At 41.7% G+C, this 25,197-nt stretch overlaps 2 protein-coding genes across 2 annotated transcripts in view; one reads left to right on the forward strand and one right to left on the reverse strand.

The window, feature by feature from the left end:
- The window catches only part of LOC127572639 (inorganic pyrophosphatase-like), a 52,609-nt gene extending 44,929 nt beyond the window's left edge, over positions 1-7,680 (forward strand). Inside the window, exon 11 of the mRNA XM_052020112.1 lies at positions 6,586-7,680. Coding sequence (XP_051876072.1) covers positions 6,586-6,614 — 29 coding nt within the window. The 3' untranslated portion in view covers positions 6,615-7,680. The remainder of the gene's footprint in view (positions 1-6,585) is intronic.
- A 1,425-nt stretch (positions 7,681-9,105) lies between these two features.
- Positions 9,106-25,197, reverse strand: part of LOC127572382 (methylcytosine dioxygenase TET3-like) — a 126,508-nt gene continuing 110,416 nt past the window's right edge. Inside the window, 1 exon segment of the mRNA XM_052019574.1 lies at positions 9,106-13,022. Within this exon segment, the coding sequence (XP_051875534.1) occupies positions 11,806-13,022 (1,217 nt within the window). The 3' untranslated portion in view covers positions 9,106-11,805.

The following is a 25,197-nucleotide window of genomic DNA, read 5'->3' on the forward strand; positions in this document are numbered from 1 at the left end:
CCAGATGACACTCGTTAATCTTTGGATTGGATCCCGGACGAATCTCGTTAACCTTGGGAACTATCCCGGACGAATCTCCCAATTTTGTCACGAACCAGCGACAAAAGAAACACACTGAGCATGATTCAGTGTTAAAAACTATTTTATTAATCACTACTTATGATAATACGTAAAATAAAAGTAAAAATGTTAGTATGTTAGAATTCAAAAATGTTAAACCTCGAACGTTAACCCCAAAACTAAACTCGTCGTGTGTGTGTGTGTGTGACAAAGTCCAAAACTCCCAGTTCCGGAATGGTTCTTAAAGTTCAGTTCCGCAAGCCATAAGGTGAAACATGAGCAAGGGCTTCTTCAACAACCACCGTTGTCTGAAGATAAGACGTAGACGTAGAGAAACATAGAGAGAGTAAATACGAAATCCAAATGTTCCACGATGGAACCCAAACGACACTTCAATGTTTACTCGGTAGTGACTTCCTCACCCCGAAAAGCATCCGAATCGTGGTCGTCCACACACAAATACCTGTTTCCTTCTACAGGTCAGCAACAAAGTGAACTCCACCGGATTACTTCCAACTTCCATACATGGATTTCAGTAGCAAACACAGTTATTGTTTCTCATCCATCGATAGAGAAAACAAGCAGGCTGGTGTCTCTCTCCCTTCTCCCTTTCTCTCTCCTTCTTCTCCTTCTGACTTCTTCAACAACGTCATTACGTCCTTTATCTTCTATTGACGTAAGCACGCCCCACACACACATACACACACACTCTCTCTCTTAAAGGGACTTTCACTGAGTCCGTAACACTGTTGCTGTGTGTAAAATTTTGTGAAGAACCAAGAAGGCTACCAGGCTCTTCCCATGTACCTTTGGACTGTTTCACTTTTCCTTTTTACGTATTACCTTCTCTCTCACTCACCCACTTACCTGTCCATGTCTGCAGCCAGTGACACCCACGCCACTGGGAACATCTGATGCAGGCAGGAGAGAGACATCAGTCCTGTTAAAGGAGTGCTGAGGGCATGGCCATGGACATGAGAAGAGCCAGTGTTGGTGCTTCCTATCCAGCTGCTGGTTTCTCTACAATGGGTGCTGTGTGTTGGACCAGTTGAGATAAGGAGATAAATGACTTGGATGAAAACCTGGATGGGTGGGTTAGTAAGTTTGCAGAGGATATAAAGATTGGTGGTGTTGTGGATAGTGTAGAAGGTTGCCAAAGGATACATCGGGATATAGATCAGGTACAGATGTGGGCGGAGAAATGGCAGATGGAGTTTAATCTGGGCAAGTGTGAGGTAATGCACTTTGGGATGTCAAATGTAAAGGGACAGTACACAGCTAATGGCAGGACCTTTAACAGTGTTGATGTGCTGATGGACAGAGGGATCTTGGGGTCCAAGTCTATAGCTCCCTGAAAGTGACTGCACAAGTTGATAGGGTGGTAAAGAAGGAATATGGCATGCTTGCCTTTTATTAGTCAAGACAAAGAGTCAGAAAGTTATGTTGCAGCTTTATTAAACTCTTGTTAGGCCGCATCTGGAGTATTGCATTCAGTGCTGGTCGCCCTGGGATGTGGAGGCTTTGGAGAGGGTGCAGAAGAGGTTTACCAAGATGTTGTCTGGATTAGAGAGCATGTGTTAAAAGGAGAGGTTGGACAAATTTGGATTGTTTTCACTGGAGCAGTGGAGGCTGAGGGGAGATGTGATAGAAGTTTATAAGATTATGAGGGGCATAGAAAAAGTAGACAGCCAGTATCTTTTTCCCAGGGTCGAAATATACTAGAGGGCATGCATTTAAGGTGAGAGGGGTTAGCTTTTTACACAGAGAGTGGTGGGTGCCTGGAATGCACTGCCAGGGGTTGTGGTGGAGGCATTTAAGAGGCTGGATGTGCAGAGAATGGAGGGATATGGACATTGTGTAGGCAGAAGGAATTAGTTTAATTACTAGTTTAATTAGTTCGGCAGAACATTGTGAACCAAAGGCCCCATTCCTGTGCTGTACTGTTCTGTGTTCTAGGAGATGGAGTGTAAATTAAATGGAGTAGTGTTGAAGGTGGTTTAGAAGCATGTACATAAATCTTTCAAGTGGCAACAGAAGTTGATATTGTTATTTAAAAATACTTCTAACTTTACCTTTATAATTAGAGGCAGAAAATGCAAGGAAGTCATGCAAATTTTTTGAAACCAGTATAGACCCCAGCTGGAGTATTGTGACCAGTCTGGGGCTGCAGACAATTGGGATAGGGCCTGAGAGAGGACACAGAGGAAATATACTGTTATGGTACCAAAGATAAAGGAAACAAAGTTGGGATTTGCATTTTGGAGTCAATGGATAAGTGGTCTCCTGTGATGTAAGAAGAAGAAAGAATGGACATGGAGGTGAAGTACCTGGGCAGGCATAGTGGTGTAGTGGTTAGCGTAACGCTTTACAGTGCTATTGACCCGGGTTCAATTCCAGCCACTGTCTATAAGGAGTTTGTACATTTTCCCTGTGTCTGCGTGGGTTTCCTCTGGGTGCTCCGGTTTCCTCCCACATTAGAACATAGAACCATAGAACAATACGGCACAATACAGGCCCTTCGGCCCACCATGTTGTGCCGCCCTTCAAACCACACCTAAGACTATCTAACCCCTTCCTCCCACTTATCCCTCTATCTTAAATTCCTCCATATGCTTATCTAACAATCTCTTGAACTTGTCCAATGTATCAGCCTCCACCACCACCCCAGGCAGTGCATTCCATGCGCCAACCACTCTCTGGGTGAAAAACCTCCCTCTGACATCTCCTTTGAACTTCCCACCCATTACCTTAAAGCCATGTCCTCTTGTTTTGAGCATTGGCACCTTGGGAAAGAGATGCTGGCTGTCCACTCTATCTATTCCTCTCAATATCTTGTATACCTCTATCATGTCTCCCCTCATCCTCCTTCTCTCCAATGAGTAAAGCCCTAGCTCCTTTAGTCTCTCCTCATAATCCATACTCTCTAATCCAGGCAGCATCCTGATAAATCTCCTCTGCACCCTTTCCAATGCCTCCACATCCTTCCTATAATGAGGCGACCAGAACTGGACACAGTACTGTAAGTGTAGCCTAACCAGAGTTTTGTAAAGCTGCATCATCACTTCGCGGCTCTTAAACTCGATCCCACGACTTATGAAAGTTAACATCCCATAAGCTTTCTTAACTACCCTATCCACCTGCGAGGCAACTGTCAGTGATCTGTGGATATGAACCCCAGATCCCTCTGCTCCTCCACACTGCCCAGAATCCTGCCATTTACCTTGTACTCCGCCTTGGAGTTTGTCCTTCCAAATTGTACTACCTCACACTTCTCCAGATTGAACTCCATCTGCCACTTGTCAGCCCAGCTCTGCATCCTATCAATATCCCTCTGCAAGCTTCAACAGCCCTCCACACTATTCACAACACCGCCAATCTTTGTGTCATCTGCAAACTTGCCAACCCAGCCTTCCACCCCCTCATCTAAGTGGTTAATAAATATCACAAAAAGTAGAGGTCTCAGAACCGATCCCTGTGGGACACCACTAGTCACAGCCCTTCAATCTGAATGCACTCTCTCCACCACAACCCTCTGCTTTCTACAGGCAAGCCAATTTTGAATCCACACGGCCAAGCTTCCCTGGATCCCTTGGCCTCTGACCTTCTGAAGAAGCCTACCATGTGGAACCTTGTCAAGTGCCTTACTAAAATCCATGTAGACCACATCCACTGCACTACCCTCATCAATCTGCCTGCTCACCTCCTCAAAGAACCCTATCAGGCTAGTGAGGCAAGATCTTCCCTTCACAAAGCCATGCTGGCTGTCCCTAATCAGTCCATGTTTCTCCAAATGCTCATAGATCCTATCTCTTAGAATCCTTTCTAACACCACAGATGTAAGGCTCACCAGCCTGTGACTCCCTGGACTATCCTTACTACCTTTTTTGAATAAGGGGGCAACATTCGCCACCCTCCAATCCTCTGGTACCAAGCCCGTTGACAACGAGGACTCAAAGATCCTAACCAATGGTTCAGCAATCTCCTCCCTCGCCTCACGAAGCAGCCTGGGGAATATTCCGTCAGGCCCCAGGTACTTATCTGTCCTAATATTTTCTAACAGCTCCAACACATCCTCTCTCTTAATATCTACATACTCTAGAATATTACCCTCACCTACACTGTTCTCAGCATCATCAAGACCCCTCTCCTTGGTGAATACTGAAGAGAAGTATTCATTGAGAACCTCACCCACTTCCACTGCTTCCAGGCACATCCTCCCACCTTTGTCTTTAATCGGACCTACCTTTACTCTAGCCATCCTTCTGCTCTTCATGTATGAGAAAAAAGCCTTGGGATTCTCCTTAACCCCACTCGCCAAAGCCTTTTCATGTCCCCTTCTTGCTCTCCTCAGCCCTTTCTTAAGCTCCTTCCTTGCTGCTTACACCTTATGTATGCTGCCAGCTTCTTCCTAACTAGTTGTTCCAACTCTCTCGTCACCCATGGTTCCTTCACCCTACCATTCCTTCTCTGCCTCACCGGGACAGATTTATCCCTAACATCCTGCAAAAGATCCCTGAACAACGACCACATTTCCATAGTACATTTCCCTTCAAAAATGTCATCCCAATTTACACTCCCAAGTTCTCGCCTTATAGCCTCATAATTCGCCTTTCCCCAAGTAAATATCTTCCCGTCCTCTTTGCTCCTATCCCTGTCCATGACAATTCTAAAGGTTATGGAGCAATGGTCACTGTCCCCCAAATGCTCACCCACCGATAGATCTGTCACCTGACCCGGTTCATTACCTAAAACTAGATCTAATATGGCATTACCTCTAGTCAGCCTGTCAACATACTGCGTCAGGAATCCATCCTGGACACACTTAACAAACTGCGCCCCATCAAAACCTTTGGCACTAAGTAAGCGCCAATCAATATTTGGATAGTTGAAGTCTCCCCTTATAATAACCCTGTTATTTTCGCATCTCTCCAAAAACTGCCTCCCAATCTGCTCCTCAGTATCGCTACTGCTACCGGAGGGCCTATAGAATACTCCCAATAGAGTAACTGCCCCTTTCTTGTTCCTAACTTCCACCCATATTGACTCTAGAGAGGATCCTTCTACATTATCCACCCTTTCTGCAGCTGTAACAGTGTTCCTGACCGGTATCGCCACCCCTCCTCCTCTTCTCCCCCCCTCCCTATCCCTTTTAAAACACTGAAGACCAGGAATATTCAATATCCATTCCTGCCCCAATGTCAGCCATGTCTCTGTAATAGCCACATAATTCCAAAGACGTATGGGTTAGGAAGTTGCATGCTATGTTGGCGCCGGAAGCGTGGTGACACTTGCGGGCTGCCCCCAGAACACCCCAGAAACGCAAAAGATGCATTTCACTGTGTGTTTCGATGTATACGTGACTAATAAAGATATCTTATAAAAGTAAATAAAACAAACTGTTGCCATTGGAAGAACTTTTGGTAAATGGAGATGCACATTCCTTATTAGTAAAAGGGCACCCAAGTCGAATGTTGTACTTGAGCTGGCTCTCTACCCTTTTACCCACATGGTCTGACACACGAAGCCTCAAATGGTAGTAAAAGCAGATTTAATCATAACTTTCAGAAGGGAATTCGAGTAAAGCCCCAATAATCTGCTATCCCACTATTTGGAAATCTCTATGGTTCGGGATGTGGCTCACCTGGTATTGTGTGTCACATCCTCTTCATTTCCCAACCCTGGTTCCCGCTCCCCTTCACTCCTGACCTTGGTTCCCATGCTCATTCTAAACTTAACTGATTCACTGCATAATAGTTTAAAAAAGAAAGTGCATTAAAAGTGTGTCTACATACTCCTTTCATTCACTTGTTTTGTAGTATAATAGACAACAACCAGTTTTCCAGAAAATTGGCTAATGTGGCATCGACAAAGTTCCAAATGTGTTAAATTATCGGAGATTTACTGTAGATAAATGCTCAAAAAGGAAACATTTGCAATTTTCTGATGCAGTTACCAGGAGGTGGAATTAAGTCGCTACCTCATTCAAACAGGCAGTTTGGGCCAATAGTCCTCCCTCTGTACTGCATGGTTAAAATTGAACTCTGCAAACCTACTTATCAGTAGTGAAGCAAGGATCTTCCTTACCTAATCATTTAATTCCACACTGGGAAAAGATTGACTAACATCAGCAGTAATATTTTTTCTTCTAATAATGAAAGTAGGCACTCCCTATCTTGTCTGGGTTTTTTCTTCTGTTTTCAAGCTAAGATGTTTTGGATGAGGGAGTGTGTTGAATCCAACGTTCACATTTGGCATTTGCAGTATTATAAATTTGTTTGTATTAATCTAAGGTTTGTTCTTTAACCATCATTTGATTGCAACAAAGGGCTCCAGAGTTGTGAGGCTGCTCATGATACTGATAAGAGAAAGCACATCAGGAGGTGTTGCTGGAAGAAGTGGAGAGGATAGACTTGGCTGCTTTTCTTTTATCCTAGAACGCCCTCCTTTAGCCTCACTGATAACCAGGCCCACCTGGAATTAGGGACAGAAATTATCTTACACTAGTTTTTTTTCTTCTCTCTGCAGTGAACAACTGGCACTTCTTCAACAACTAAACATTGACCACGTGATCATATTAAAGAACATATACTGTTTCCCTTTCACAAATAATTTGAAACATCAGGAAGCCGAAATTCCTTAATCAACAATGAAGATTACAGAATCATTAAGAAGCCTTGATTGACAATCAGCCATAACTTCATATTTGACAATCAACTGTTGCTCTCATGCAAGCTGCTAAGAGACATATTGACCAGCTTGTATTTGTCAAAGGTCGATTTCTTTATAATCCTTCTGAAGTGTGATAAGTAATTACTTTCGTGCGTTATTGGTTTTGCAATTTCTTGTTATGTATTTTGCAAATTAAAAATGCACTGATTCATTTTCCATTGTCCTCATCCAAAGCTATATTTAGAATGGCTTTTGGATACTAGGTAGTTACTTAAGTACAGGCTAGTTAATTTTTTTTTGGCACCCTCAGGATACTGCTGTTCATCAAAATTTTGCAGGAATAATTTTATGCCCATTGACAGAAAATTTCAGAAATTCGTGTGTACGCAGTTTATAATTTCATGAAATCAATACCTAACAATCTTTTCCATTACTGCCAACACACCTGCCAGGGATCTCACCACTGAAGAGGACTTAAAATCTCTTCATAGATTGCCACTCTATTTCTAGTCCTGAATTTAAAAGCAACCATTTTACATAAGAAGGTCTGAGGTAATGTTCACTTTGTGCAGAAGTGCACAATAGATCATATCAGGTTAACAGCTTATCACATATCTCTTTAGATTTTCATTTGCATTTAAGTCAATATAAATTAAAATTCAGAGATGATGGGCAATTGGCCATTTATGTGTTATCCCAGAGTCTTGGAACAGAATGAGGATATAAAAATAGATGCATTTTAATTCACAGTTACCTCACCTATATTTAAATTTTAATTTAATCTTTCTTCTTGCTTTGGAAATAAAACTGTGCATTCCCGAAAGCTGTTTCTTTTCAACCAGTATGCCAGAGCATTTCTCTTGTTAAATAAGAGCTGGTTAAAAAGCAATGTCACATTCCGTAATCATTATCAAAGGTCACACAATAAAGATGTTTATTTCTATTGTACAACTTTGGTGTTTTTCATCATTTTTGTGTAAGCTTTGTTTCCTTAAGTTTTGGCTGTTAATTCAAACAAAGGCACTTCCCTCTCCTCCTCAAACCTTACGTCCACTAAATAATTCTGGGATCATGCCAACACTCAACACATTATGGTGATTTTCAATGAGAATTACACACTAAGGTTTTACTGATATTTCTTAAGGAATAGAACAACTAACCATTTAATCATTTTCTTACCTCTAATGGGCTGCCCATGTGTCAACTGGATCCTATAGCTTTTTTCTTTTAATTGCATCCCACTGTGATGGAATATCCTTATGGACTAGTGTGTAGTCAACACCATTAGAAGATGAGATGTAATGAACAAGAGGGATTGACTAAGCCTTTGCCAACCACCAGTGATTTCTATTGCATACAAGTGGGCATGGAAAATTTCAATAAGTCAGTATAGAAACCTTTAGATACAGAGTCCAGCTTTTGCCCTGAATGGAGAGGCCTATCAAGCCAGTATAGTGTGAACATACAACTGGTAAAATATCAAATGGTATCAGGTCACAAATGGCACCACCATGGTTGTCAGGCAAGAGAATTCATGGTTTTGGTGTTCAGGTGCTGTGGGGTATCAGAAACTTGAGGGGAAACTGGCAGCAATTGGAATTGAGTCTTTTGGCGAGAGGCAGAGGATGGGAGGCAGAGGGTGGGGCAGTTGGGGGCTGAAGGAATCATTTCTGCAACTTCTAACTCCACAGTCATGTAAACAAATGTTGAAAAGTTACTTTTTGGGAAGTGGACAGTTCCAAGTTACTTGAGTCTGGTCCTGGCTCTTTCTGGAGCAACAACTTGCAAATAAGATGTCCTTACGCGTGCATCAGGCATGGGCTCTGGAGGCTTCTCTTCCTACTTCAATAATGGGGTAATCACCATGAAGAAATCACTAGAGATGCAATATACAACCTTTTGGATAGAGCCAGAGTTTATGTTTTAGAGCGCAATTCTTGCAAGATGTTTATAATAACTTATGGTAACTTGGAAGACTGAGGTTGAATTTCTTGACTAATCTTAGTTTTATGCTAGAAAAGAAACCACGTTATAATAATTTGATTCTTGACAGATTGTACTCAATTGCCAGGTTTGGATTGTAATATTATGACTAGTGTTCCCCATGGTGCCATTAATAAGCCAGGAGCTCTTAAAGGCATCATCACAGTAATGCCTCAGTGGAAACCAAGGTACCTGTGTTTTCATCTGAAATAAGCTCATAGATGACAAGGGTTGTATTCACCTCAAAGAGAACTCCACTTTAAGTACTGGGCTGGATTCAATGTAGCTTGGGATGATAGGTCAAAGATATGTGCAGGTAATATCCATTTCTGGAGCACTTTAGTAACCTACACAACAGTTCCCTTTGCAAAATAAGCACACAACCTCAGTATGTCTGCATTAAATAAATATAAATTTTATTAAAAAGACCCACATCTCAGCATTATCGGGAATGATATAATAAACAGCTTTCAAATAACTTTCCGCTTTTAGTACATTACTTACAGTATTTATAACCAGCCTCGTTTATCTTTTTTCAACATACCCAATTTATCAGTAAAGAGCAAAGCTAAAATAAAATACAGAATAGAATGAAATGCACACCAAAACTGACTTTTAGTGTCAAATTCAATTAAGTATCTTACACTTGAGTATACATTGACCTCTAACTTGAGAAGTGAACAATATATACTTCTGTGCGTCAATCAAACTGAAATTAAATTCAAGTAATGTCAACACCACTCTGAAGCTTCTTCAAGTATGGCTAGCATCAACCCAATACCCTATACATGCACTTTACTTCCAACAGACATGTTGCTACTGAAGCTGGGCCCTGTACAACAAGTGGCACAAGTTCATTCATTCATTCATATGAGACACTAATCCAACCCCCTACCCGCCATGAAAATAACAAATCTCAATTGTTTTTTTCTTCCCTTTTATCAGCTCAGTGCATACATCATTCAAATTCTTAAAGAAAAAAGAACTATTACGTACTTTCTTGCTTAGAATTAAAAACAAAACCATTGCTTCACAAACGCTCAATTTGAAGCATCAAGTACATGTATCCCACTATACACGTAAAATCCAAATAGGGATTAAACAAAATGAAGGTATCCCTGAAAAATAAAACAAAGGGTGGTATTAAAACACAGGTGATGTATTGGCAAAAGGAGAATATAAGAGTTGTAATATCCCTGATCATCTTGTAGAACAAAAGCTTGAGTTTCAAGTTATCAAGTATCAAAATGAAACAAAAGTGTTTATGTCATAAAGACTATCTTAAATTAAACAATGATGGTGTACAAAACACTACTGACTACTGAAACATCATTTTCCTATTGCCCAGTACAAGAGCTGAGGTATATGACAAGTAGGAACATCTCCAACCCCCTTTACACTTCCTAAACTCACATTTTAACTGTAGCAGATTGAGTAGCACCATTCTGGAAAAAAAGCTTAAAAGAAAGTATTAGGAAAATATTACAGTACTAAAATAGTAAAAGCATTAAGTAAAAAAAAAGAAATTTCTGTTTACAAATTAATTTACTGTACACAGTTTTAATTTTTTTGTTTTTTTATATTTTCATATTTACAAATTAATGATTTTAACATTACCACAGCAAGCCAGCTGCCTGATTTTGCCATTTTGATACAACTAACCCTGTATTCTTCTTCCCTGGTATGTTATCAGCTCTCTTGCCTAATGACTCTGCTTATATTGTAACTGTAAAAGCATTCATATCCAAACATCAGCATCTCATTGTAAATCAAATCTACTGAATGACTATATAATTCATTTATAAATGTTTTAATTGGTCTAGGATAACCATAGTATTTTTGTCTAAAACATGCTGTGGGATAAGTGTTAATATGAAAGCCTAGAATCTAAAAAATGCACAATAACTTTAATGATTTAGTACAGACTTTTATATTTTAACATACAAATATAGCTGCATATTGTATGCGAGCACCAGAATCAGTGTTTTATGTGGCATTCTTTTAAGGTTTCCCATTGTGTCCAGTAAATCCCAAACTGTAAGGTAATCTATGACACTTAAAGGGTATACACATAGCCTATATCTGACTTATGGGTAGGATAGCATATAGTACTTTGACAATCTTTTATTTTACAGTAAATTTCTTAGTGCCTTAGTACTCTATCACCCTTCAAGATGTCAATGTTTAAAATATTCAAAGTGCTTTTTGAACACCAAAGTCTTACAAAATATTCCATGAAATTCATTTTGAGGATTACTATAGAATCAGAATTCATCGACCCTCCAAAGTACTTTACTACATTTTAAATGTAGGCTTTTTTTTAATTAACACAGCTGTAGCTTTAAATTAAAAGACCTCTTCATTATGAGAGGACACCTCAGCATCAATTAATCAATTGAAAAATGTTAATAATTATGAAACCATTAAAATGGCATTTGAAATTTACATCAAAGATGTTAAAAATCCTCTAAGTATAGCACCATGATGGTCAAGTGTTTCATAGCACCATGATTTTCAAACTTTTCAGTGTTTTTTTTCCTGATTAATCAATTAAAATCAATTTCAGCTGTATGAATTGACTGTTATCTGCAATCAACATATAAGGAAAGGCAAACAAACTACTATGAGTTTGGATAGACATTTTATGCAATGAAAACTACATGTTGGAAATGTGTAGTTATTGAATGTTGCCCTGGTAATAGTATAAACACTCAGCACCAGAGGACTGGGTTCAGCTCCTGCCCTGTTTCCTAGGAATAGGCTCATCAATGACATTAGAGGTCACTTGTGTCTAGCATAAATACTTAGCTTAAATTAATTTACAGAAAGGCCCTGTATGTATCCATATTCCAGAATAATGTTCTGATAGAACAGTTTTTGCATAGGACACTTTTCAGCTTGGTCCTTACTGTGAGCACTCTTTAAAATTTGAATTAGGATACAGGGTAAGTGTTTTGTAGCCTGTCTCCATTTGCTGGTGTTTTATTCTTTTTGCCAGTGCTGAATCAAACATTGTTTCTTCCCCATAGGGTATAGCACAGCTGCCTTGCCAAATGCTAGACAGAAAATGAGGTAACCCAGGTGAGTATGAAGCTATATCCAACGATTATAAGGCCCTGTAACCCGTGTGAAGGCATATGGGAATGCTGTAGTTACTGAGTTTGTTGTGAAAGTCATAGTCCTTTGCGCAAGAGTCCTCATAAAACGTATTTGTGGTGGTTCTATGGGTTCATGTGATTCTGGGGCCTCTCTTTTTGCTTTTTTGCTGTAAGATTTGGTAGGCACAGAATCCAAACCAAGTCTCTCTGCCTCTTCTTCTCGCTCTCTGGCTTTATCAGCCATCTTGGCCTCCCACAGTGCTAATCCATGTTTTGGCTCATTCATACTTTTGTGTTGATAAAATACAAGAGATATCCTTGTTGGGTGGTTTCTGTTAGGGTTTTTCAATGGGGTTGTTGCATGTAGTTCACGTTTTGCACACTCAATGAGAATAGATCCATGGCACGGTGCCACTGCAACCCCTCCAATGTCTTTATCTAAGAAGTTATGTTCACTGTCAGACCAAACCTCCTGAGGCTCTTCTGGAGCAGGTGCATTACTTTGTGAAAGCGTGAGAGAGGTGTTTTCGGGAACTTTGTGATTGACAGTTGCAGATACCTCTGCTTGTGAAGTTTTAGCAACATCATAATTATTTGTTGGAGGAAGTCTTGATGTACCGTTAGCTTCAAGCATATTAAGTTCATTTTCTTTATTTTCTATTTGGAAAGAATTAGCAGGCCGATGATCACTGGATCGGTACGAGCTTGTGTATGAAGGGTATTGGCTGCCATGAGCTACTGCAGGATGATCCGATGTCTGTTGACTCACATTGGATGCTGGTTTAGAAGTAGGTTCCATGAGTTGGGTCTCAGTTTGAGGGGAAGAATCAAAATGGGGATAACCCCTCATTTGTTGGATGTTTGCTATTCTGTTGTCAATCTGGCAACCATTGTAGCCATTAACTGGCACACCATAATCAGTATAATTACAAAACCTGCTCATACACATCTGATTATTGCCAAACCTGTAAGAATTTGAAAACTGCTGGTAGAGAGTCTGAATTGGTGGCAAGGTTAGTTTATTCATTGGAACTTGATAACGGTACATGTCCATATGGTGTGCAAGTGAGGGATAGTAAGACCCCATATAATGATGAAAGTTGTCAATTGATGTGCTTCCATTACACTGGTAACCTGGGTAAGTGCTTGGTTGGGCCGACTGGTAGATATTGGGTACTGTATGCTGTTGAATAGTTGGCGGAATAGTGTGACCTGCAGTTAAAATATAACAGGAAAGAAATTTAGAAACTAGGCAAAAATAAATTATTGCAGATGCTGAAAACCTGAAATTGAAACAGAAAAGGCTAGAAATGCTCAGCAAGTCAGTCAGCATCTGTGGTGAGAGAAACTGGAATTAATGTTTCATCAGAACTGGAAAAACTAGTAATGGAATAGATTTTAAACAAGCAGGATGGGTGGAAAGTGGGGACAGTAAATGAAAAAGCAATGAAGGATCAAGTGAAAAGAGGATGTCAGATTGACCTAATCTGATCCACATGTTCCTCATTGGGAAGACAATGGGTAATCTGACCAATTCACCCAGGAAATGAGCAGCTTTAAGGTGTTTGCCCATTTTACATCCCAAATTATTTTACATTCTACTTACCTCATGTCTTAGCTGTAAACTGGCATCTGGCCGGAACTCAGCCCCTTCTTACTGAGTGTGTTATGTTAAAAGCACCTATGTATGTCTTCTCCCAACTCTTTCCACATCTAAATGAAACATCATTCAGCAAAAACACAGAATTCCTTCCTATAAAATAAGTCAGGACGAAAATAAAAGTCTCATCTAATTTGTTCTGCAACAATAATTTCAGCACTTGTATCAACACCAATATCCCAGAGGCATGATGAATGGAGAAGTTAGATGAAAGAAAGATTATATGTGAACTAGCTTGACACTGTACCCTTGGCTGATTTACCTGCAACTATGCCCAGCCAAAAGTGCCAGGAGGATGATTGGATTACGGAAGAGGAGGTAGGTGCTTGCTGTCTTGAGGCGAATTAAGGTGGATAAATCCCCAGGGCCTTGACAAGGTGTCCCCTCAGACCTCGTGGGAGGCTAGTGCAGAAATTGCAGGGGCCCTGGCAGAGATAGTTAAAATATCCTTAGCCATGGATGAGGTGCTGGAGGACTGGAGGATAGCTAATGTTGTTCTGTTGTTCAAGAAAGGCTTTAAGAATAAGCTGGGAAATTATAGGCCGGTGAGCCGGACATCAGTCGTGGGTAAATTATGGGAAGGTATTCTAAGGGACAGGATATGTAAGTAAGTATTTGGATAGACAGGGCCTGATTAGGGATAGTCAACATGGCTTTGTGCGTGGCAGGTCATGTCTAACCGATCTTATAGTCTTTCAAGGAGGTTACCAGGAACGTTGATGAAGGGATGGCAGTGGACGTTGTCTACATAGACTTTAGCAAGGCCTTTGACAAAGTCCTGCATGGGAATGGACAGTGAGGAAGGCTATCAAAGCTTGCAGTGTGATCTTGACCAGCTAGGAAAATGGGCTGAAAAATAGCTGATGGAATTTAATGCAGACAAGTGTGAGGTCTTGCACTTTAGGAGGACAAACCAGGGTAAGACATACACCGTGAATGGCAGGGCTCTGAGGTGTGCAGTAGAACAAAGGGACCTGGGAATACAGATCCATAATTCCTTGAAAGTGGCATCACAGGTTGATAGGGTTGTAAAGAGAGCTTTTGGCACATTGGCCTTCATAAATCAGGGCATTAAGTCCAGGAGTTGGGATGTTATGTTGAAGCTGTACAGGACATTGCTGAGGCCAAATTTAGAGTACTGTGTGCAGTTCTGATCACCTACCTACAGGAAAGATATCAATAAGCTTGAAAGTGTGCAGAGAAAATTTACAAGGACGTTGCCAGGATTTGAGGACCTGAGTTACAGGGATAGGTTGAATAGGTTCTGACTTTATTCCCTGAAGCACAGAAGAATGAGGGGAGATCTTATAGAAGTATACAAATTTATGAGGGGTATATGTAGGGTGAACTCAGAATGGGCGAGACTAGAACTAGAGGTCATAGGTTTAGGGTGAAAGGTGAAATATTTAAGGGGAATCAGAGGGGGATATTCTTCACTCAGAGGGTGGTGCGAATGTGGAATGAGGTGCCAGTGGAAGTGGTAGATGCGGGTTCAATTGTAACATATAAGAGAGGTTTGGATAGGTACATGGATGGGAGGGGTTTGGACTGGATATGGTCCAGGTGCAGGTAGATGGGACTAGGCAAAATATCAGGTCGGCATGGCCTAGATAGGTTTCTGTGCTGTAGTACTCTATGACCCATCATGGCTTCCTATTGGGATCCCCATCCTCACAGATGTCAGTCCTTGGCTAATAACATTCACTCCATGTGGTAGCAAGAAACAGCTGAAAGCAAAAGACAATAGGAACAGACAATGTCACAGCTGTAGTACTGAAGACTGTTCTCCAGAACTAGCTGCACCTCTAACCAGGCTGTTCCAGTACAGTTACAATGAGGACATATACTCAACAATGTGGACAATTGCCCAGGTTCACAAACAGTAGAAATCCACTCTGGCTAATTCCCACCCAATCAGTCTGTTTTCATTCATCAGCAAAATGATGGAATCTATCATCAACTGCACTGTCAAGCAGTAGTTACCAATAACCTGCTCACCAATGCCCAGTCTAGGTTTCACCTGCACCACTCAGCTCCAGATCTTATCACAGCCTTGGTCCAAACAGTTGCTTCTAGCGGTGAGGTGAGAGTGACTGCCTTCAACATCAGGGTAAAATTTGCTCAGATGTGGCATCAAGGAACATGGGAACAATTGAAGTCAATGGACATCAAGGGGCAAACACACCAGTGGGTAAAATCAAAGGAAGATGGTTACGGTTGTCCAAGATCAATCATCCCAGCCCCAGGATATCAATGCAGAATTGGGAATATTCACTGATGATTGTGCAATATTCAAGTCCATTTGCAACTCCTTAGAAATGAAGCAGCCCATACCTACATGCAGCAAGACCCAGACTACATTCAGACATGGGCCAAAAAACTGACAAGTAACATTTGCACAATAAAACTGTTAGGCAATGACCAGCCCCAACAAGAGAGACTCTATTCATCTACTCCTTACCTTCAAAGGCATTTTGTCACCAAGTCCATCATTATCAACATCCTGACCAGCCACACAAATACTGTGGCTCTGGCAACGCAATGCTTGCCTGGATGAGTACAGCTCCAGCAACACTTAAGCAGCTCAACATCATCCACCAAACTAAGCATTTATTGCCTCTACCACTGGCACATTATGGCTACAGTGTGTTCCACCTACAAAATTCACTGCAGTTATTTGCCTAGGCTACTACGAAAATGAAACACTATCATGAAATGCTTCGAGAGGCTGGTCATGAGAATAATCGTAGCGGAAGTGTTGCTGTCTATCCAGGCTCACAAGACAACATCGACCGACTGCAATTCTATCGCCGAAACAGGTCTACGGCAGACCCCAACTCCCTAGCTCTGCACACATCTTTGGAGCACCTGGACAGTAAAGACACCTACCTTAGACTATTGTTTATTGACTACAGCTCAATAAACTATTGTTTATTGACAAGCAAACTCATCTCCAAACTCCTAGACCTGGGACTCAACACCTCCCTTTGCAACTGGATCCTTGACTTCCTGACCAACAGACCACAATCAGTGAGGATAGGCAGCAACACCTCCACTACAATTATTCTCAACACTGGTGCCCCACAAGGCTGCGTCCTCAGCCCCCTACTTTACTCCCTAGATACTAACGACTGCTTTGCTGAGGCAGCAAGAAGTATAGACAGTCCGTGGAGGGGAGGCTGGTTTCCGCGCCAGATTCCGCTCTAACTCCATCTACAAGTTTGCAGATGACACCACTGTAGTGGGTTGAATCTCAAATAATAATGAGTCGGAGTACAGGAAGATGATAGGGAGTCTAGTGACATGGTGTTGTGACAACAACCTTTCCCTTGGTGTCAGCAAAACAAAAGAGCTTGTCATTGATTTCAGGAAGGGGGGGGGGGTGGCGCACACGTTCCTGTTTACATCAACGGTGCTGAATTCGAGAGGGTTGAGAGCTTCAAGTTCCTAGGAGTGAACATCACCAATAGCCTGTCCTGGTCCAACCACGTAGACGCCATGGCCAAGAAAGCTCACCAGTGCCTCTACTTCCTCAGGAGACTAAAGAAATTTAGCATGTCCCCTTTGACACTCACCAACTTTTATAGATGCACCATAGAAAGCATTCTATCTGGATGCATCACGGCTTGGTATAGCAACTGCTCTGCCCAGGACCACAAGAAACTGCAGAGTTGTGGACGCAGCCCAGCGCATCACAGAAACCAGCCTCCCCTCCATGGACTCCTCTGTCTACACTTTTTGCTGCCTCAGTAAAGCAGCCGACATAATCAAAGACCCCACCCACCCTGGACATTTTCTGTTCTTCCCCCCTCCCTTCAGGCAGAAGATACAAAAGCCTGATGAAGGACAGCTTCTGTCCCTGTTATAAGACTAGTTCCCCTCATATGATAAGATGGACTCTTGGCCTCACAATCTGCCTTGCTATGACTTTACACCTTACTGTCTGCCTGCACTCCACTTTCTCTGTAACTTTAACACTTTATTCTGCATTGTTATTATTTTACCTTGTACCACCTCAAGGTGCTGTTGTAATGAAATGATCTGTATGGATGGTATGCAAGACAAGTTTTTTCCACTGTACCTCGGTACATGTGACAATAATAAACGAATTTACTCTAAGAGTACCTTCCAGACTCATAAACTCTACCACCGAGGAGGATAAGGACAACAGGCACATGGGAACACCATCACCTGAAGGTCCCGCTTCAAGTGGTACACCAACCTGACTTGGGAATATATCAGCACTCTTTCTTTGTTGCTGGACTAAATCCTGGGATTGCCTACCCAACTGCACTGTGGAAGTACCTACACTGAAATGACTGTAGCAATTCAAGGAGGCGGCTCATCACCACCTTCTCAAGGGCAACTACACATCACAATAAATGCTGCCTTTGCCAGCAATGCCCACATCCCAACACATGAATAACTTAAAAGGAAATTAAATATGAACAGTATTGTTACCAATTCTAAATAAGCACCAAAAGGTGGCAATGTTAGGGAATCTTTGATGACAAAGAATATTAAAGGATTGATCAGGAAAAAATAAAGCATATGACAGGTACAGGTAACTGCAATCCAGTGAGTCTCTTGAGGATTATAGAGGGTATAGGACAGAACTTACAAAAGGAATTAGGAGGGCAAAGAGGTGCCATGAAATATCTTTGGTAAGTAAGATTAAGAAGAATCAAAAGAGATTCTGCAAGTACATCAGAAGCACAGGGTAGCGAGTAGGTTCCCTTAGGGACCAAGGGTAATCTACGTGTGGAGCCAGGGGATGTGAATGTGGTCTTAAATGAATACTTCTTATTGGTAATCAACAGACATCATGGGCCAATGGGCCTGTCCTGTGCTGTACAGTTCTACGATCTAACAGGGAGAAGGATGTAGAAGATGGTGAGTTCAGGAAGGGATTCTAGAGAAGGTCAGTATTAGTATTAAGTGTTAGATGTCTTGAAATACATAAGGCCTGATAAATCCTCAGGGCCAGATGAGACCTATCCCAGGAAGCCACGGGAAGCAAGGGAGGAGATGGCTGGGGCCCTGATGGAGATTTTTGCATCTTTGTTAGCCACAGGTGAGGAAGCAGAATACTGAAGGGTGGCTAATGCTGTGCTTTATTTAAAAAGGGCTGCGAGAACAAGTCAGGGAAATACAGGCTGGTGAGCCTAACATCAGTGTGTTAAGTTAAATGTGTTTACTCTAATGTGAGAAGCATTAGAAATAAGGGTGATGAACTCAGAGCATGGATCAGTATGTGGAATTGCGATGTGGTCATTCCAGGGACTTGGCTTTCGCAAGGGCAGGATCAGCCGTTTGATGTTCTAGGGTTTAGCTATTTCAAAAGGGATAGGGAGGGAGGTGGGGTGGGGGTTGGTAATCAGGGATAGTATCACAACTATAGGAAGGGAAGACATCACAGAGGGATCGTCTATTGAGTCAGTGTGGGTGGAAGTCAGAAACAGGAAAGAAGCGATCACTCTGTTAGGACTATTCTGTAGGCCCCCAATAGCCACCAGGACACCGAGGAGCAGATAAGTAGGTAGATTTTGGAAAGGGCGAAAATAACAGGGTTGTTGTCATGGGTGACTTCAACCTCTCTAATATTGATTGGCACCTCCTTAGTGCAAAAGGTTTAGATGGGGCAGAATTTGTTAGATGGGTACAGGAAGGATTTCTGACACAGTAGGTGGACAGGCCGACTAGAGGAGAGGCCATGCTGGATCTAGTACTAGGCAATGAACCTGGTCAGGTGACAGACCTCTCTGTGGGCGAGCATTTCGGAGATAGCGACCACAACTCCCTGACCTTTAGCATAGCCATGAAGAGGGATAGGAGCAGACAATATGGGAAAGTTTTTAATTAGGGGAGGGCTAATTACGATGGTATTAGGCAGGAGCTTGGGAGTGTAAATTTGGAAGAGGTTCTCTAGTAAAATGTGGAGGTTGTCTAGGATCCACTTACATGGGGTTCTGGATAGGTTTGTCCCACTGAGACAGGGAAAGGATGGTAGGGTGAAGGAAGACTGAAGGTTTAGTCGAGAGGAAGCATATTTAAGATTTTGGAAGCAAAAATCAGACAGGGGTCTTGAGAGTTATAAGGTTCCAGGAAGGAGCTTAAGGGACTTAAGAGAGCTAGAAGGGGACATAAGAAGGCCTTAGCAAATAGGGTTAAGAAAAACCCTAAGGCGTTCTACATGTATGTGAGGAACAAGAGAATGACAAAGGTGAGGGTAGAATCACTCAAGGATAAGGAGGGGAAATGTGTCTGGAGGTGGAGGAGGTAGACGAGGTCCTGAATTAATACTTTGCTTCAGTGTTCACCAGGAAGAGGGGCTTAGATGAATGTGAGGTCAGCATAGAACAGGCAACAGTGTTGAAGCATGTCAAGGTTAAGAAAGCAGTGTTGGAGCTACCAAAAAGCATTAGGATAGATAAGTCCCTGGGGTCAGATAGGATATACCCCAGGTTACTATGGGAAATGATTGCTGGGCGTTAACAATGATCTTTGTGTCCTCCCTGGTCACAAGAGTGGTACCAGAGGATTGAACGATGGCAAACGTTGTTCCATTGTCCAAAAAAGGTAAAAGGGAAAATCCAGGGAATTATAGACCAGTAAGTCTTACGTCAGTGTTGGGCAAGCTATTGGAGACAATTCTTAGGAACAGGATTTATGAGCATTTGGAGAAGCATAGTCTTATTAGGGATAGTCAACACGGCTTTGTGAAGGGCAGGTCATGTCTCATGAGCCTAATAGAGTTTTTCGAGGAAGTGACTAAACAAATTGATGAAGGTAGTGTGGTGGATGTGGTATATGTGGATTTTAGCATGAGAGGCAACTTGATAAAGGTATAAGATTATGAGAGGCATAGACAGAGTGGACAGCCAGCAAATTTTCCCCAGAGTGGTAATGGCCAATACTAGAGGTCACCTGTTTAAGGTGAGAGGAGGAAAGTTCAGGAGAGATGTCAGAGGTAGGTTGCTTTTCACACAGAGAGTGGTGGGTGCCTGGAATGCACTGCCGGATCATTTAAAAGGCCAGCTGGTCAGAATTCAGGACCAACATGTTCCTGTGAGGACAGCAAAGCTCAGAGACCTTGGGGGATGAGAAATATTACAGATTTAGTCAAAGTAGGAAGCATACATGAGGTTTAGGAAGCTGAACTTGAACAGAGCCATTGAGGAGTATAAAGGAAGCAGGAAATAATATAAACAAGGAATTAGGGCTTAAAAGGGCCACAAAATGACTTTGGCAAGTAAGAGTAAAGAGAATCCCAAGACATCTTATACATATATTAAGAGCAAGACCGTAGTTAGGGAAAGTTAGGTCCACTGAATGACAATGGAGCAAATTTGTGTGTGGAGACAGAGGACGTAGACGAGGTTTCTAATGAGTACTCTGCATCAGTATTCACCAAGGAGTGACAAGTCTGATGGTGAGATAGGGAGAGGTATGTTGATATTCTCAGGCATATCGATATTACGAAGGAGGTGGTGTTGTATATAATGAGACACATTAAGATGGCCTGATAGAATCTATCCCAAAAAAACTGAGGGAAGCAATAGAGGAGATTGCTGGGGCCTTGATCGAAACCTTTGTATCCTCTTTAGCCACATGTGAGGTCCCAGAGGACTGGAGAATGGCCAATGTTGTTCCTCTGTTTAAGAAGGGCAACATGGACAAACCAGGAAATTATAGGTTGGTGAGCCTTACGTCGGTGGTAAGAAAGTTATTGGAGAAGATTCTCAGGGACATAATTTATTCACATTTGGAAAGGCATAGACTTATCCTGGACAGTCAGCATGACTTTGTGCAGGGGAGGTGCTGTCTCACAACTTGATTGTGTTTTTTGAGGAGATGATGAAGATAATTGACAAGGGCAGGGCAGTGGATGTTGTCTACATTGACTTTAGTAAAGCACTTGACAAGGTCCCTCATAGTAGGCTGGTCCAGATGATGAGAGATGTTACATATTCTGTCAAAAACAGGAAGCACACATAAGGTTTAGGAAGCTGAAATTGGACAGAGCCCTTGAGGAATATAAAGGAAGCAGGAAAAAATATAAACAAGGAATTAGGAGGGCTTAAAGGGGCCATGAAATGACGTTAGCAAATAAGAGTAAAGAGAACCCCAGGCATCTTATACAATATTGGCTTGGTCATTTAGGCTCTGTGGAGGGGTATTTGTCTGACCGGAGGTCCATGACCAGTGATGTTCTGCAAGGACTAGTTGTGGATACTGAGGAAGGTTGTCAAATGAGGATACCAGTCAGTTGAAATTTGGGCAAAGAAATGCAGATGGAGTTTCATCCAGAGAAGTGTGAAGTGTTGCACTTTGCAAGGTCAAATACAAGAGGAAAGTATTGAGTAAATGGCAGGACCCTTAGGAGCATTGATGTAGAGGGATCTTGGGGTGCAAGTCCATACCTCCCTGGAAGTGGCACCACAAGAGGAAAGGATGGTAAAGATGGCATATGCTTGCCTTCATTGGTCAGGGTATTGAGTATAACAGTCAGGAAGTCAGGTTGCAGCTGTATAAAACTTCAGTTAGGTCACATGCGAAGTATCGTGTGCAATTCTGGTCACCACACTATAGGAAGGATGTGAAGGCTTTTGAGTGGGTGCAGAAGAGGTTTACCAGTATGTTGCCTGGATTGGAGTGTATTAATTATAAGGAGAGGAGGACAAACTTTTTTTTTCTTTGAAGCCTTAGAGGCTGACTTGATAGAAGCATATAAAATTATGAGAGGCACAAGTACAGTAGATATAGTCTTTCTGGGTGGAAAGATCAAATACTAGATAGCATAGGTTTAAGGTGAGAAGGCAAAAGTTTAAAGGAGATTAGTGAGGCAACTTTTTTTTTTACCTAGAGAGTGGTAGTTGCCTAGAGGAGGAGGTTGAAGCAGATAATGATAAGGACATTTATGAGGTATTTAGATAGACACGTGAAAAGTCAGGGAATAAAGGTATACAAACCATGGGATTAGTTTAGATTGGCATCATGATTGGCACAAACAGGGTGGGCTGAAGGGCCTGTTTCTGCACTCTATTGTTCTATATGAGCAAAGTAACTACAGGCCAGTAAGACTTACATCTCCAGTATGGAAGTTTTTGCAGAAAATTTTAAGATGTAGGATTTAGATACATTTGGAAAGGCAGAGGTTGATCAGGGGTAGTCAGCATGGCTTTGTGCAAGGGAAATCTTGCCTCACTAATTTGATGAGTATTTTTGAGGAGGTAACTCAGAAGACTGCAGAGTGGTAGGCGGTGTCTACATGGACTTTAGTAAAGCATTTGACAAGGTCCTGCAATGGTAGGCTGGTCCAGAAGGTTAATGCACATGCGATCCAAGGTGAGCTAGCTACTTGAATCCAAAATTGCTTGGTGATAGGAGATAGAAGGTAGTGGTGGAGGGATACTTTGCTGATTAGAAGTCTGTGACCAGTGGTGTACTGCTGTGACCAGTGCTGGGATCTTTGTTGTTTGTGATATGTATTAATGACTTGGATATGGATGTAGAAGGTATGAATAGTAAGGCTACACCTGAATTAAGTGACACTAAAATTAGTGGTGTTGTGAATGATGAGGAAGGTGGTGTAAGGCTACAAGAAGATATAATCAGATGGTAAGTTGAGTAGAGCACTGGCAGATGGACTTTAATCTCAAGTGCATGGTGATGCAGTTTGGGAATTCAAATAGGCATAGGACATAAACAATGAACGTTAGGGTGCTAAGAAATGTTGATGAGCTGCGAGAACTTGGGTTCAAGTCCCTAGCTCTCTGAAAGTAGCAATACAGGTATATTGCGATGTGTACAAGGCATACAGCATACTTCTCTTCAGAAGTCGAAGCATGGAATGTAGGAATTGAGACTTTCTGTTGCAATTTTACAGAACACTAGTTAGACTTTTAGAACTTTTTTGCACAGAGAATGGTTGATATCTGGAACTTACTGCCAGAGGTGGTGGTGGAATTAGATATAATCACCGTGTTTAAAAGACATTTAGGCTGGCAGTTAAATAAGCAAGCTGTAACTGGATAAAGACCAAACATGGACAAATGGGAATAGTGTAGTTGGGCAAAATATTCGGCATTGTTGTGATAGGCCAAAGGGCCCATTTCTGTACAGTACAACTCAATGACTCCAAGACCAGCCATATAGTGAGCAACTGGGTGGTTCTATTGGTTGAGGAATTGGTTCCAATTGTCAGATGATTTGATTTCATAGAATCATAGAACGTTACAGTACAGGAGACTAAACGACTTGTCATTTCCATATTGGCTCCATACATTCTTCCCATTACCATTGTAAATTGTTTACCAATTCCCTTTTAATGCTACAATTGAATCTGTCTCCATTACTATGTGTAACTGTGAATTCCAGACCCTGACCATTTTCGTGTAGAGCAGTTTTTCCTCATGTCACTCTTGGTTCTTTTGCCAATCTTCATTTTGTATCTCCTAGTTATTGAATCCTCTGTCAATGAGAAGAACTTCTTTCCATTTACTCCATCTGTATGCTTTGTGGTTTTAAGTCTCTTCACATTACAACCTCCTCTGTTCCAAGGAGAACAATTATTAGGATAATTTCAGTTAAGTCTCTTCTGCTTTCTCACTAAAGCCTTTATATTGTTCCTAAAATCTGGGCTGTCACTTACTTTAATGATCTAAATAGGTTAGTCAGTCAGGACCGTCGCCTTCTAAAGCCAAGTTGACTGTTTTTTATTAGATCCTTCCTGTCTTGGAGTCCTTAAGTTTTCATCGGATAACAGGTTCATTATTAAATAGAGAATGAAGGAAAATAAGTCTATGTAGATAGCTTAGTCCCCTTTTTGAACATTGGTTCAACCACCACAGATAGTCATTTTTGACCTCACAAGAGCCTTTGACTCTGTCAATTAAGAGGGATTATGGACCATTCTTAATCTTGGCTAGCCACAGAAATTTGTCTCCATCTTATATCTGCTAACAAGGCAATCTGTGATTTTAAACAACAGCCCAATCTCAGTACAGACTGGCATCAAGCAAGGCTATATCATCAGCCAACACCTCTCTCAAACTTTCTTACAATACTGCAACTCACCCCAAGCAAGCTTCCCACCAGAGTGGAGATTCTCTGCAAGAAAAATGGAAAACCATACAATCTACATAGCCTCCACTCCAGAACCAAGAATACTCCAACCTTAATCATTGACCTATAGTCACAGATCATGTTTGGCATGTGTACGTTGGGAGGCCGAGCTCCAAGACATGATCGATTTTGCAGATGACATGAAAATTAGTGGATAGTGAGGAGAACTGTTTTAGACTACAGCATGATACTGATTAGTTGGAAGTTTGGGCAGAGCAATGACAGATGGAGTTTAATCCTGAGAATTGCAAGGTGATACATTTTGGAAGGTCATAAAAGTGTAGGACATATATAGTAAATGGTAGGGCTCTCAGGAACATCAATGAACAGACACACCTTGGGGTACAAGTCCATAGATCCATGAAACTAACAGCGTGGGTGGATAGGAGACATAAGAGATTGCAGATGCTGGAATCTGGAGCAACAAACAAGTAGATACGAATGTAAAGAAGACATATAGGATGTTTGCCTTCATACGTGCAGGGACATCATGTTAAAACTTTATAAAACATTGGTTAGGCCACACCTGGAGTATTTTGTGCAGTATTGGTCACCACACTAAAGGAAAGATGTGCCTGTCCTGGAGAGAGTGGAGAGGAG

This window comes from Pristis pectinata, chromosome 7, assembly GCF_009764475.1.
Source record: "Pristis pectinata isolate sPriPec2 chromosome 7, sPriPec2.1.pri, whole genome shotgun sequence".
Lineage (NCBI taxonomy): Eukaryota > Metazoa > Chordata > Chondrichthyes > Rhinopristiformes > Pristidae > Pristis > Pristis pectinata.